This window comes from Apostichopus japonicus, chromosome 16 (genome assembly GCF_037975245.1).
Source record: "Apostichopus japonicus isolate 1M-3 chromosome 16, ASM3797524v1, whole genome shotgun sequence".
Lineage (NCBI taxonomy): Eukaryota > Metazoa > Echinodermata > Holothuroidea > Aspidochirotida > Stichopodidae > Apostichopus > Apostichopus japonicus.
Window position 1 is genome coordinate 45,103,918 of NC_092576.1, and position 16,466 is coordinate 45,120,383.

Sequence of the window (16,466 nt, forward strand, 5' to 3'; positions counted from 1 at the left end):
TTCTAAACTAAATGCAGGTCGAAAACGGGGAAATGTTTTTTACACAATGAATGGCGCAAATAGAGGGTTTTGTCAAGGGAGGGTGAAGAGTTTTCGGCGCATTTCAGTCAATATGCGCCAGGAAGGTGATGGGGTTGTAGGCTTTTTCTCTAAACGCAGGTCGGAAACGCGAAAATGTTTTTTTTTTCAGTGGCGAAACTAGATCATTTTTCAAGGGAGGGTGAAATAGTGTTTTAAGCGCATTTCAGCTGTCATGCGCCAAGAAGAAGTGGGGTATAATATTTTTACTTTTTTACTTAATGCAGGTTGAAAACGCGAACATGTTTTTTACAATTTTGCGAAATTGCTTTTTAAGGAGTGTTAGCTCAGTGGTTAACGCCGGTGCCATCCAATCATAGGTTCCGAGTTCGAGTCACTCCAAGATTAATCAGGCGCGTATCCAGGATTTTCAAACCCGGGGGGCGCGAATTACTATCTAAGCGGAGCGCCACCATCGGTTGGCGCGCAGCGTACAAGAAAATTTCTTATTTTGATACCCCCCAGATCACCGGAAACGGCACTTCTCGGGCTTGAAATGACCAACCAGATGTACACGTTTTGCCTGAGAACCAAGTATTTCCTAATAGTTATTTTTTCATCCATATCCTTTTTGAAGATTGTCAACCAGGCACACATCATGTTCGACCTGATCGCATCTCCTGTGGGTCTTTGCTTTTGTAGGTGATTCTACGTCGCGGCCCACAATACCCGTCAGCCCCACTTTTCAAGGTTTTAAGCCCCATATTTGTTCAGAATTTGAAAATTCACATTTCTCGTGAATAAACTCACTTCAAAACATACCCATAATGTTGTACAAAATTTAATCTATGGACAACCAATATAGAAAAACTTCCTTCAACCCCTAACAGACCGGTCAAAATTGCACGAGTAGAGGGAAGTGTGATGCAGAATGTTGGTCAGAAATTTTCGAAACTTCAGACACAGTTAATTTATTGGTGTACAAATATTAAAACCTCTTATAACGGCTATTATAAAACTTGGTTGAAGGAAATGAAAAAATAGCAGATATTTCCGAAACCGAACACTACACACATAGGCGTAGGAGGCGCGGCGGCAGTGGCGGAGCTAGGGGTATTGGTCAGGAGGGGCGAGAATGGTCTGTAGGGGCGCTTTCGACACTATCTAAGCGGAGCGCCACCACTGGTTGGCACGTAGCGTACAGAAAATTTTTGAGTAAAGATACTCCCTAGATCGCCGGAAATGACCCTTTCCGGGCCTGGCTAATTTGCAGATAAACGAAGAATAAGGTGTCATCGCCAAATTACACCAACAAAATGTGACAAATGTCAATAAGTAGATGAGAGCGCAATAAAAAAGTCAATATTCTAGAATAAGTAAAAAGTGGTAAAGAGCTGAAAAAGGCGCCAGCAGTCCATTTGAGTCCGTCAGGGGGGCATCCGCCCCCATGACCGTATGGACGCTCCGCCACTGCGCGGCGGGGGTGCAGCCCCTAATTCGCCATTACTAATGTAAAAGAGAGTTTTGACATAATTGGACCTCCATGTTTTTTACACATCCACATGAGACATGTCGTTGTTTACATTAGCATCCCGCGGTATACTGCGCAATTTTAACGGAACGTACGGTACATGATGGCATGCGATGTAATAACCGAGGCTTGCTTATATGATATTGACATTAACACGTTGAGCGCGCGCGAAAATTTGTGGTTATTTTTTCAGGCAAGTCGGACAGTTTTGAGGCTTTTCATCCTGGAACGCCATTTTCATGCTCACTGATATGTGATATCTGCTGTTTGCGTTACAAATTCAAACAGGCGCGTAGCGAGTAATTTGTCAAGGGAGGGGCGAAGCCTGTAGGCAAATTATCTAAGCGTAGCGCCACCATAGGTTGGCGCGAAGCGTACAAGAAAATTTTGGCCGAAAATGCCTCCCAGATCGCTGGAAATGGCACTACCCAGGACCATTTGTTAGCGCGAAGCGTACAAGCAAATTTTGGCCAAAAATGTCTCCCAGATCGCTGGAAATGACACTTCCCAGGCCTTGTAAGTTGCATCTGAGCACTTTCTATTTTGAAATTACTTAGCGATATCATTTAAAAAAATGCTGAATGGGGGGGGGGGCGGGCGGTCGCCCCCATCCCAAAAATCGTCATGTTCCCCGACGACGCTGTCGAGTTCGAGACCAGCCACAGTTGGTTTCATAGCACAATTCTACACACGCGTTATGATAGACCATATATAGTATATATATAGATCATTAGTGAGAGAGGAAAATGGAAACGTCAAAAAATGGAGTTGTCGGTGTAAGGGGTAGGGTGAGTCACACATTTACGAAATCATTGATCCGTCACTGGCTACCCTTCAGCGCTGTAATGATGTCACTGTTCCTCTTTCTCTTCCCGATGTCTTCGCGTTTTTTTTTACTCCCTCCTTTTCTCCTTTTTCTCTCTTTCTTCATTTTCTTTTCCCTTCCTTCCTCTCCTCCTCCTCTTTTTCCCCCTTTTTTCCTTTTTTCCTCTCTTTTTTTTTCTCTCCTCTTTTTCTTACCCGGGGGGCGCGCGCCCCCAACGCCCCCCCTGGATACGCACCTGTTAATGTATGTCGTCCAGTTACAGACTTGTTGACAATTGACAATTCATAATCATGGGCGTTAAATATGAATCGAAGAGACTGACTTCGGTCAGCCTGTGGCGTCGATACGCCAATGATGGCTTCTTCGCGAGTTCCTGCTTGCAGGAGGATCTAAAATACATACATACATACATACAATGGCGAAACTATAGGATTTTGTCCAGGGAGGGTTAAGAGCTTTCGGCGTATTTCAGTCTATATGCGCCAGCGAAGGTGTGGGGAGGTGGGTTGAGGATTTTTTTCACTAAATGCATGTCGAAAACACGAAAATGTTTTTAACAAAGGCGGAACCAGAGGAGTTTGCTAAGGGAGGGGAAATGAGTGTTTTTGGCAGGCGCATTTCAGCTAATATGCGCCAGGAAGGGGGTGAAGAGGGAGGTTGATGCTTTTTTTACTAATTGCAGGTCGAAAACGCGGAAATGATTTTAGCAAAGGCTAAACTAGAGGAGTTTGCTAAGGGAGGGAAAACAACTGTTTTTGGCAGGCGCATTTCAGCCAATATGCGCCAGCAAAGGTGTGGGGAAGTAGGTTGAGGCTTTTTGCACTAAATGCAGGTCGAAAACGATAACATATGAGTATTCATTATGATTGGCTGGTCATGTGACCGTTTGAAATATCAATAAACTCAAATCTAAAATATGTCAATGTTTTATACAGTGACGGCGTAAATATCAAACTTGGGAGAAAAAAAACAATATTGGTACGGTAAGAAATATATTACAAAGCGTTGGGAATTCTTTTCAATCTTTGTATCAATATCGAGAGAGAACGCTGGACATTTTACGAAGAGTACTATTTTAGCATAGTTCGTGTAAAAGTTGGAAATGTCTGGTCGATGTGCGACCGACTGAATGCAATAACCACAGATCTCTACTACCTGTATTCTCAGTAACACAACACATCTCCTTTGGATTATTTTCTGTTTTTGTTTCATTTTCCTTTCCTTCTCTTTTTACTTGGCGACCACGTGACTATCACAATATACTGATATACATTTCTAATCAGCTCTATAGTGGATATTGGAAATAATATTTGTTTTTCGTGCGTACGTAAAATACTACATACGTACGTCATATGTATTACTTACGTACGTGATAATGTTTGATTTTAGTTTGTTTTATTCAGCAAATTATCATTCTTCATCTACAAACAAAAATTGCACATATAGAGAAACATTTAAAATACAAGATGGAAATAAACTTAAATGCATTAAAAAGAAAATAACATGCCAAGGATAACCCTTTAAGCTAAAAGCTTATTTCCAAAGGGGTCCTTACGTTACGTTACGTTCACTACCTTAGGAGCATAGGCGTAGAAGCCCAATTTGATTTGGTGGGGGAGGGTGGGGCGGGGGGCTGTAACGACTTGCCCGAAAAATGTAACAAAAATTTTCTCTTCGCCTTGCGCACGTTTAACAGGTTAATGTGCATATTATATGCATCGGTTATTACATCGCAGGCCAATAACATACAATCAGTTGCCGGGATGCGAAATTCTTTTTCCCAAACAGATTTGCAATTACGGAGTTTTCAGCCAATCAGATTGCTCGTGACGTAAGCATCAATAATGACCATCGCTTTGAAGTTCGAAGGCATACACTGAGTTACACACTGACACTTAATAAAGTCTTGTTACGCGGTTTCCCTGCAAACGCCCTAACTTTACTTTTAATGCTTGGATAACATGTTCACCTTACTAATGATACATACGCTACATTCTATCGGGTTCGTGTTTACGTCATCCAAGATTCGTCAGCCGTTCTATTGAAGGCAGAATTCGTTTCGTGGAAAGGGTAGGCCTACACCAAAATCAACTTCACGTAGCATGGTGGGCTCATAATTGACGCACTTAAGGATTTGATCAACGATGTCTATCAAGGAAAAATCCAAATCACTCAACTGTATGTGTTTTTCATATGAGTAGTTCCTCAGAAATGGTATGATCTCAAAATATTTAAGGTTCTGTGCTTATGCACCGTACAATTGAGCAGAATTTGACCACAAAATGTCTGCCGTGTCAAGTTTTTTCATACCCCTAAATTGACACATTCGTCGATAAGTTAACTGTAGTGTAGGCCTTAGTATACATCCATTGACTTTAGATGTTGTTTGCTATGCTTTGAGCCTCTAAGCTCAGACAGGTCAGGTCCTTGAGAGTAGTGTTATCACATTGAGGTAATGTTGGTTATTTTTAGGGTGTAAGATTTCCAAATGCCCCAAAAACGTGCAAAACTAGGGGGAGGGTGTTAAAAGCTTAAAAAAGTACCACAATTTGGTCAGCAAATATAGCTGAAATGGATTCAAACTCATGAAATATTTAATTCTGCTTGACTGCAAACAGTTTAAGTGGCCTGCTGTATCGTTGCTAGTAATAATTGAAGGTGCGTCAATTACGGGAGTGCGTCAATTATGAAGCCTTTACTATTCACAGTTTTAATACATATAGGCCTACAGCGCATGTGTTATGTACCCCTGTACGAAACTTTCACTGTGCGATGTTATCGATTAATGCCTTCACAGAAATCTTCGATCAAAGTAGATCATAAAATACTAGTGTGCTCAATATGTCTAAACCAATTCCAAACACATCTACATATATTTACGAAAAGCTGCGGGTAATTTTGAACGGGTATATCTTCGTTGCAACGAATGGATGCAGACATTTTGATAACCTCGAAGTGAAGTATTCCATTGCTATGACGTAACTTTTCCGACCAATCATGAGCTACTATTTACACACAATTGCAAACCTGTTTGGGAAAAAAAATCGCTGCCGGGATACCCTTTCATATTTGTTATAATTATTGGGCAAGTCGTTACAAAAATAATGATTATAATAATATAAGTTTAACCATTGAAAAACACAATGCAAATTATTTTTCTTTCAGTAGGTGCCCGAAAAATTCTCGGCATATTGCCCGAATTTTCACAAAGATATTATTATTTATAATTTTAGGTTTACAGTTGTTCAGGGCCAAGGCCTTCTCACACGACTTTACAACTTAACCCTGGTCATTGGTAACTTGTCACACCTACACACCAAAGTGTGCACAACTCAATCAATCTCTCCTGGGGCACCACCGTGCACCACAACCACGTGTCCCCCGTGGGACTTCCCATAGGGTGCAGCCACAAACCGGCGCACACAACTATATTTACAAGTTACCTCGCAAGTCCCCATTTATACACCTGGGTGAAGAGAGGCAATGGAGATAAAGCGCCTTGCCAAAGGACACAACGTAATGATCTGGCCAGGGCTCGAACCTGTAATCCTTAGATCACAAGTCCACTGCCTTAACCACTTGACCACAACGCCCTCAAATATTTATAGTTAGGGAGGGGTGCAGCCCCCCCTAGCCCCCACCCCCGCCTCCTACGCATTTGCTTAGGAGTAGCAGTATACGTACAGTAAGTAACATATTGGCCTACGTACACGATACGTGAATATACGTACTGTATACTGTACGGTCTAACTAGATTATGATACAATAATACTTCTCGCTCACTGCACCTCGCTTGTATCAATCATCCGACCACAGAGTCAAGCTTAGTTTAAAGATTAAGCCGCGAACTAACAAATGCCGGACAAGTTCATTTCTCTCCATCTTTGAAATAAAGGTGTATCCCGCAGTATATCACGTAGGCTCGCTTACGTTAGACAAGTGATAACATCATATCACATAGTAAAAACACGCACGTACGTACGTAGGCCTATATTCGTTATAATGATCACGTACGTACGTAATAATATCACGTACTTACGTGATATATACGTTATAATACTACGTACGTACGTAATATTATCACGTCCGTACGTGATAAATATCGCATACACGTACGTAGGCCTATATTCGTTATAATTATCACAAACGTAAGTAATGATATCACGTACTTACGTGGTATTTATTACATACTTACGTAATTATACTACGTACGTACGTAATATTATCACGTTTGTACGTGATAAATATCACGTACGTGCGCCCTCTTACGTTAGACAAGTGTTTACGTAGGTTATGTCACATACTTAAATCACGTACGAACGTACGTAGGCCAATATTCGTTATAACTATAACGTAAATACGTAATAATATCATGTACGTACGTGATATTTATTACGTAGGTACGTAATAATACTGCGTACGTAATATTATCACCTACGTACGTGACGGATATCACGTTAGTACGCTCGCTTACATTAGACAAGTGTTAACATAGGTTATATCACATAATAAAAAACATACGTACGTACTTACGTATGCCTATATTCGTGTGTTATAATATCACGTACGTAATATTAGTGCGTTGTGTACACGTAATATATTACGTACGGAGTGTTATTACGAACGTATGTACGTAATAATCTTTTTTTTTTTACCGTCTAGAGCTTCGTAGTCTTCTTTTTATCTCAGCAACAAACACTTTATGTGCTGGGAGTTCATGAACCGTATCGACATTATTTCTGAGGGGTGGGGACAAGGGGGGGGGGATTAAGGACCGATTCCGATATCAAGTAGCTTTGCTGAGACGGATATCAAGGTACCTTTGGAAGCAGATCATGCGGTAATTGTATTATAACTTCATTAACTGTACATTCAAAGCCACATTGGAAGGTATTCCTTGTTACTGTTATTGAATGTGTCATGTCGTCACCAAGAGACCCGTTTGTCATCTCTCTCTCTTGTCTATTTTCTTAACATGTGAGTGGTGAGGAAGGGGGAAAGGAGAGCTATTTTTAACTGATTTATTTGAATCTTTCTTGTTCTTTCGGTTCCGATTTGATACTTGGTATCGACTTCTGATTTTAACTGACAAAGTCAATATTTACGACCTGGGTATGACGCTGGCAGTTGTATAAGTGTTAAGTTTGATTGTTAACTTGTAGGTTCATTGATTGTGTACCGGGGATATAAATTGGTACTTCATTTTGTAAGCGTGTGTTATTACTATAATAAAGGTGATGATGACATCATTCTAAGCCTTCTAAGTTTGCTACATAAAATTAAGTTGAAATTTGAAAGCGATTTCTAATTGTCGTTTTCCATTATAAAAGTTAAACTTATATGGTATAATTTAATCCATTTTCACTGCTCTGTGCAGATATAAAAAATGCAGTTTAAAATTCGATATTTAAAGATAAAGAGATATAATATATCATAAATTGAACTTTAAAGAATCTCCTATGCTTTATTTAATTGTTCGTGTTGTTTATTTGTTTATTCTTTATGGCTGAGCAATATATGTCCATATGTCAGATTTGGTGACGCGGCATAAGCCTTCGTATTGTTTTTCCCCCGCTGAAACATGAACTATATTTAATCTCCATCTCGCATATTCAATACAATATGACCATACGATTATTGGTTGTAATGGAAAACACTAAAATCAACCAATATTTGATTATGATAATGCCACTATAAAACACCTAGTACTTTAGACGTTTCGCTGTAAGTGTCGAAGACGTTTAACAGTCACTTGATATTATGTTATAAGAGCAAAATATTCGACAGGGCTGGCTAACTTGAAAAGAAATCGAATTGGTCGTCTTTCATTTGAAATGATTTAGCAGTTAAACGGTAACCATTTAACCTTTTCTACAGCTTAAGTAATGACAGATTATATGGAGCATAATTTGTTAGCTTTATACGCAATAATGGAATTATGAAACTATTGTATAAACCTCAAATATTTTCAAAGTGAAATTTGTTCAACTTTATAGAACATAATGTTCTTCATGGAACCAGGCAATTAAAAACCAACAATGTTTGTATTCACATATTAGATGTGTGAGTTACATTAAGAGCTATTCAAAAATGTGTAAAATTAGGCAGACTTCCTTATACCAACGAGAAGGGAAAAAATCGACGAAAGGGAAATAAAATATTCATTCTATTTAATTTGAGATATGAGCAAGTGAGGGATGTTTTAAACAACCAAGGAAATCAAGTTTGCTCATTTAAAATCATGTGAACAGAGAATAACTACACTATGAGAACACGTTGCAACATCATGCCATATGACATATCACTGAATGGCTATTAGATATGTGTAACCAGTATGAAAAAAAATGATGCATTATTCCCAGCCCCTGCTAGACACGGACTGACCTACTTAGCGTAAGTTTCCATGGTTACGTTGTATGACAGTTTTAGTTACAACATTCCAGGTGTACAGTAGACGCATTGGTTTAGCATTGGCTCGTGTCATCTATTGTTATGCGAATTAGGTATTTATGGAAGTTCCAGGTGTGACATCTTTACTGTTAACTGGTTTTACTTTGGAAAATAAATTGTTTGAATCAATCGTCTGTGCATACAACTATGGTAGAAGGAGATTAGGCTTAAGGCCCGGTCACACTACAGCGATATTTTATCGGAATATACGGTCCGATTTTTCCGATTGTAGGCCGAAGAGTGAGGTTTGTGGTAGTGAATGTAATGAATGCAGTGGAATATTCGAATACGTACTCCAAATCTGAGGGGTTCTGGAACGGACTACATTCTGAAGTGACGTCACATCGAAAAACGATAAAAATCGGAAGAGTAATCGGATAGCTATCCGATAAAAGGAAACGGAGTCAATATCAAAAGTTAGGAGAGGGCTATTTCACATCGGAATGGCTCAACAGATAGCAAATCAGGTCCTTTATCACCGTGGCTAGAAGACCCGAACGAAAAACTGGCTGTTTCGATTCCTCCGGGAAAATCGGGTAGTATTCCGATAAAAATGGAATGGAATGGAATGGATTTGATGGGTTCAGTAAAAACGATTATGTACGAAGGGGGATGGCGAAGGAAGGGGGATGGCGAAGGGAGGGGTATGGCGAAGGGAGGGGTATGGCGAAGGGAGGGGTATGGCGAAGGGAGGGGTATGGCGAAGGAAGGGGTGGTGGCGGCCACAGGTAAGGTGTCTGAAAGGTGAGTGGGGCAGGGCGGCCAGACTAAACCTACTGCAGAGCAGACTGGAAGTAGGTATTTTGTCTAGATAGCGAATACACATTCTGTGCTACATTTTAGAAAGTAAATTATTTGAATCAATCGTCTGTATATATTTAGGCTCTGTATATATTTGTACATACAATTATTGTAGAAGGTGATTAGGCCTACTGTGTGTACTAAAACGGTGATGTGTTATCGGATAGAGACATGGAATGGATGATAGGCTCTCTAAAAACATACACATGCATCTCTCTGAAGGAGATAGCGAGGGGGGGGGGGGGGGTTAGGGAACAGATAAGGTGTCTTAAAGGTGAGAGGGGCATATGGGTCAAGACTTAACTTACTGCAGCACAGATTGGGGTAAAGATTAGTCTAGATAGGAAATAAATATTCTGTGTTACATTTTTTTATCATAGTCACACCAATCACTACTCCCAAAGTGTATTATTTTTATTGCTATTTTTGTCCCGATTACACTTATTCCTGGAATGGCGGTATTGCATATGTTAAGAAGTTTTCATTTCTCACGTATTTCATTGATGTCACTACTAAATAGTTTTTTTTTGTTCGAGTGTCGGGAGGGGGGGGGGGGAGGTGGAGGCGGGATCGGGTCAACTTAAATATATATTGTTATTAACACGTTAGCTGCAAGTTTAAGATGTCACTGATTACATTAAATTGTGAATGGTAAGGCCGGTAAGGAAAAACTCTTTACGAGGTTTGATTTGTGGGACCAATGAAGGCCAGAAGAGTAGCGGTTTATTTAAATGAAAATATTCAGTTTGTCTGGCTATGAGTAATCTATGACGTTATGTAACCAATTTGATTCCTGAGTCATGTCTGAGAAAAATAAATATATTAAAGTATTTGTGAGGTTTACGTCTCTCTCTATACAACTACAATATGTTCTGAGTAGGCATGTTTAAAGGAAACAATGGACATGAAGAAACAAATAAAACAGAAGTTATTAATAATGGCGCTGGAGATAAAAACGAACCACTCGGTGACAGGAACAAAGAGGGTGATAATAGGGTTAGGTGGGAGGAGGGTAAACATGAAATAAGATAGGGAAACTGCAAAGAACCAAGAGGGTATTGATGGTACGTTGAAGGGGGTAAGTATGGTAACAATAGATTGGTAAATGGGAGTTGTCTTGAATGTATTGTGAAACCGGTGTTCGAATGAATTACTAATTATGAGTGAAAGGTCAGTGGGGGGGGGGGGGGGAGGTGCCAACAACAATATATTCTTTAGGACAATGCAGGGTTTTCATGTTCGATTCCAGTAATATTAAGTACGGTTTTTAAAATGTTAAGCAACGGGAATGTTTTAATGCATTTTTTTATGAATTTATGTCTCAGTTTTGTTTTACTTCTTCTTTACAATAATGAGTGAAATAAGTACTAATTTAACTGCTTTGGCATCACATTGTATTTTCAAAAGCCGTTGATGTATTTCTGAGTGGATCACACTTTTATCGCTGGAATTTATGAGATGCAGAATTGCTTTAAATGATTTTCATTGTAATTAAAAAATGCAATTGAAATTTGTACATAACTTTTTTAATTTGTATTTATTAATTTATATTGAGTAAATAATTTTGAAATTGCAACAACTAAAACTGTTTTATCGGTTGCTTGTTTGGTATAAATGTCAGTTTTGCTAGAGTATTATTATTTGATCACCATTTGTTGGATATTTAGGAAGATGTATACGTTCTTGCTATTTGAAATTGCCATAATTCACTATTTGTATATTAACAATGTCTAAGCATATTTTTAAATAAAATGTACATAAAAAAATACACATTTTTTAGGGTTTCACCTTCAAAAGTAACATTTATTACTTATTAAACTCTAAAAATCTATTGAAGAATATTCATTATACTAACTAGAAATATTAAAATCCACCTACTTTGTGTATATAACTCTTGTTTGATCCTTATAAACATTCCTGTCATTCCAAAACCCATATCTTAGTTAAAATTTAATAATTAACTGAACAAAGAACGTTTGAAGCAACCTACACTTACCCCTCCAACCCTCTCTTACTAACACCTTCTTAAAATATTCACTATTAATCCTTTATATTTTGTTTTATATATCATAACACCCTACAGAATTCCTCTCTCGATGACCTAATTATTAAAATAAATCCAACTAAACTAATTAAATCCAATCCTTGACATTAAAATACAGCAGACTTTACATTCTCTATTGTTAATTTAATATTGATAACGTTTATAGATTAAATTAATTCCCTGTTTAACTGTTATGATGATTCTAACAAATCTACACCGTAATACTTACTTCAGCTCCTTCAAGCTTGTACACTGCGAGGAGTAAGACAAGATGGCCGCCAACTCTTCATTAGTTAGTCTCCTTTCGATGTCCCAGATCCACAGCTTCTGGAGAGAACTCAGGATAGAGAGAGAGATACCAGACTCAAGGATAAGGTTCGAACCAGACTCATCAACTCTAGGAGAGCAGAGGCCTAGATACACACAGGAGATAGGAATCTAGAATGAAAGAATAGAGTTACTGATAATAGAGTAGATAGAGATAAATAGATTGGATTTGGTTAGAATTAGAACAATTATTATCATATTATACATAATAAAATAACGAAATAAAAAGATAGGAAAGTAAAGCGATAAACTAGGATATTTTAGGTCGTGTATATTTAAAAATAGGAATACATTAATGGAACGGAAATAAGGGATTTATTTTAAGGGGAGTAAAATACAAACAGAAATAAAAGGATTAGATTAGAGGAAAATAAATCGGTCATATACGATTAAAGGATTAGTTTTATTGATTTAGGTCGTGTTTATTTAAAAATGGGAATAAATTAATATAACGGAAATGAGGGATTGATTTTAAGGGGAGTCAAGTACAAACAGAAATAAATGGATTAGAATAGAGGAATATAAATCGGTTATGTAGGATTTAAAGTATTAGTTTGATTGATTTAGGTCGTGTTTATTTAAAAATAGGAATAAATTAATAGAACGGAAATAAGGGATTGTTTTTAAGGGGAGTCAAGTACAAACAGAAATAAATGGTTTAGATTAGAGGAAAATAAGTCTGTTATGTTGGATTTAGAGGATGTTTTTTATTGTTTTACGATGAAATAATCAATTAAAGGTTTCATAGCTAGTAAGGTTTATTAAAATAAGAATGGAATGATGGAAATGAATAGAGTGGAGCAATTTAATTAATTAATGAAAAGGAAAGAAATCACAAAGAGAGGATGAGAAGGTTACAAAGAGAGGGTAACAAAGAATTAAGATTATTCTATCATCTGAAGTAAACTATTGATCAAATTTATTTAATTGTGTTTTAATTTATAACTTTCAGAAGGAATAAGTAGTTTAAACTTAAAAAATGTTCACGTATGTAATACAAATTATAAAAGGAAACCTCTGCTGCAACTAATGCAAACTTTCTTTGTTTATAAAGTTTTAAGTAATTTTTGGAAAAATTATATTTAAATAAATAATTTTTTTCTGATAAGTTAAATGCAATTGTAGCATGTAGATCAAATTCATGCTCAAAGCAAGAAAGGTTGTTGAGGCTTAAACTAGTATTAATTAATTGACAAATTATTAAATTATTGATCAAAATCCATACGATTCAGCGTTAATTTTAATTATTTCAAGTTATTACGCTTTGTTTAAAGGATGATGTATATTCTGTGTCTATTTTTCTAACCAATAAAGGCTAATTAATTTTATTCTAACTAACATCACTTGGAATTTACCGATATTCTCCTAAATTATCAATTTGATGCCTAAGTTACAGGTTTGAGTGTCACTAAACTTCTAGTGGATTTCATCAACATGTAACATGTTTCTTTCATTGTGTTTATAGATATTCTTCAAGTAAATAATGCTTTATGATCTCAAATTTTTAAAACTGATTGTTTTTTTTTTTATTTTCAATTAAATAACACAATGCGATTTTAAATTATTTCTCTAAACATAATATGATGTTATGATCTTAAAATACTACATATATTCTCGAGGGCTGAATTTTACTTTTTTATTAATACTTTTTAGCTTAATCGGGTTGATTCGGTCTTACTTGTAATATCTTAAGTTACTATTCAGGGGTGTATATATATATATATATATATATATATATATATATATATATATATATATATATATATATATATATATATATATATATATATATATATATATATATATATATATATATATATATATATCTTAAATAACTGGATGTAACTTCAGACTATGAATAATTTAGGTCCATGCAATAAATACCCATTGTGGATTCTCATATATTGACTTGTATAAAGGCCTAGACGGATGATTAAGCCTATGTAAGAACGACTTGGACCATTTGTTGTGATTTAAGATTTCTGAAGGAAAACAAGGCTTCTACTGTTTGTTCATGTATATTTTTCTTAGCTAGAATGAAGTAATTTATTTTACATCTGCCAGTCGAGAATGTTAATGACTAGTTTTAATCTTCGCTTAAGTTAGAAGCTTTAAAGCAAACTCAGTAATGCGACTGTATTTTGTCAATTCCTTGTGTGGTTAGATACCCTTTAACTTAGACATGAGTGATAATCAATCCACATCTAGGCTAATTTTTCTTCTTTTTTATGATTTAGATTTTCTAAGAATGTCCTCTTTCTTAAAGTATTATGGTGATGTTTGGCTGAATGTCTAAGACTTCTAAACTAACCGTAGCATATGTTACTCTTGCCTATTGATTATTGTGGCCTAGCCAATGCAAAAATCCTAGCCTAGGTCTATATACCATACCGTCAAATTATCTCACTAATCGATATTAAGCTTTTAGCTATTATCAGCGGTTTCTTCTCCACAAATTAATCCAATCTTAAATCAAGTCAGCACGTCGACTGTAACAAACAACTGAACGGAACAAGCAACATATATAAAGTCCACCAGTATATAACACTATACCATTCATTGTAAGTGATATATGTACACAGGTATTCAACAGCATGAGTCACCGATATTCATATACAGGTGTTTCTAACACCGGTCTAGACATTTTGGCGCCAATAAATAAATAATAAAATCAGTGTTGTTCAAGGGTCGCAACGTTGTGTATGCACGGTGAAAACAGACAGTTTAAAAGCTGATGTCAATTGGGTACGGAAGGAAAAATCCGAGGCTCTCTCATGATTGTTTTGTAACGAGATGCTGCGTGCGGCGTGTAGTTTCTTGTGAACAATTTTCTGAGTTTCATGTTGACGCCAATTGGGAAATCAATTATGAGGTTATACAGTTTTACTATCTTTGCGAGCCTAAAGCTTAAAAAGTAATTAGAACACATGCAGCGTAGAAAATAAGAGAATTTCAGTTAAATTACTAGTTTTCAGCAAAGAATAAGAACAATAAGAACAATAGGAATACTAAGCATAAGAATAATAAGATAAATAAAAGAATCAAAGCAATTCTCTATTTTAGCCTAAAGCAGCTGACACGGTGTTGGTAGCTGTATCTCTTACTCAAATGTGCACTGTTGAACTGAACCTAGTTTATTTTAATTTGTCGTAATAAATTGATTTATGATTAAATATTTTTACAATAACGCGAAATATATAGTCTGACACTTCTCGAAATAAAAATCAATATTAAAAGCCGTATCATCTTACTATTTTGTACGGTACTACCATAAAGAAAAACTTAACTTCACAATTAAATAAAGCATTAGGCTACATGACTAAGACTATAGACCGTACACATTATTGTGTAGTCACAAATTAGATCACGGTGTATGCTGTAAAGTGTAATATACATGAATTGGTCAGAACTTATAACCAGCGAAGTAAATGACATTCTAACTGGGTGGGCAACTGTCTTATTACCCAGAAAATTAGTTTGCCCACCCAGTAATTAGAAGAATGCATGAGAATTATTGTAGTGCGCGTGCGCGCTTAAGTATTGTCATAACTGGTCAAGTGAACGATGCCTACATTACTGGACGTTGAAACTTAAAGTCTAGCTGCGTAGCCAGCTGAATATGAGTCTGTCACGCCGCTCGAAAGCGCCCTCACTTTGTAGATACCTATACATGACTATACTCCCTGGTGTGTTGTCCGCCAAAACTTAACACTATGAACAACCTAAAAAAAGTTCTTCCTAATACTACAAGCACTCCACGAGCACTACAATACTTGGTAGCTGCAGGCAAATGTAGTTCTAGTTCCTCCTATGCATTTTGTCAAGTTACCATAATATTTAGTGATAATTTATGTTAACCAACTGTGGCTAAGGTATCAGGTGGGGGGGGGGGGGTCGATCCTAAGCGGTAGATGGATTTGTGTCTCCTCTCCAATGGCTACAGTCGGGGGGAAAGTATGATCCGCCCCCTGCATGCCCAGTAATTGATAGTAGATACATAGAACAAAAGAACCAATCACGAAAAATGTGATAATATTCATACAATCATTGTTAACTGCAGCGACACGATTTATACACCTGCCAAAACACGTTTGTAACTAAAACTACTCCATTTCGAGGCTGGATCATTCATCTGGATCTTAGGATCATCAAACAGAGAGCCACTCAATCAAACTATGTTTTCTTTTTTTAAATAGGCCTACTTCATAGGTGCAAGTTTCGACATCTGAAGTCGTAATTTTGCCGCAAAGTAAAACGAATTAAAGAGTTTGTATACGGTACGTCAAGTCCTCTCATAAACATCCCATTTACTTCATAATCAAGAAAAGTGTATATATCATTTCATAAAATAGTTCAACTATGTTCAGATGTAAAGGCAGGATTTTTTGTATAAATATATGATGGCAATTTCAAGATAATGTTGAAGAAGATAATATTTACAGCTTTTGGATAAAAAGGTCGAAATTCAC

The 16,466-nt window shown here is 36.8% G+C and overlaps 1 protein-coding gene across 8 annotated transcripts in view; it reads right to left on the reverse strand.

Annotated features, from left to right (window-relative positions):
* Nucleotides 1-16,466, reverse strand: part of LOC139982204 (uncharacterized) — a 118,212-nt gene that overhangs the window by 35,999 nt on the left and 65,747 nt on the right. For all 8 annotated transcript variants that reach the window (XM_071994805.1, XM_071994804.1, XM_071994802.1 and 5 more), the window contains one exon: nucleotides 11,900-12,108. In XM_071994805.1, coding sequence (XP_071850906.1) covers nucleotides 11,900-12,108 — 209 coding nt within the window. The remainder of the gene's footprint in view (nucleotides 1-11,899; nucleotides 12,109-16,466) is intronic.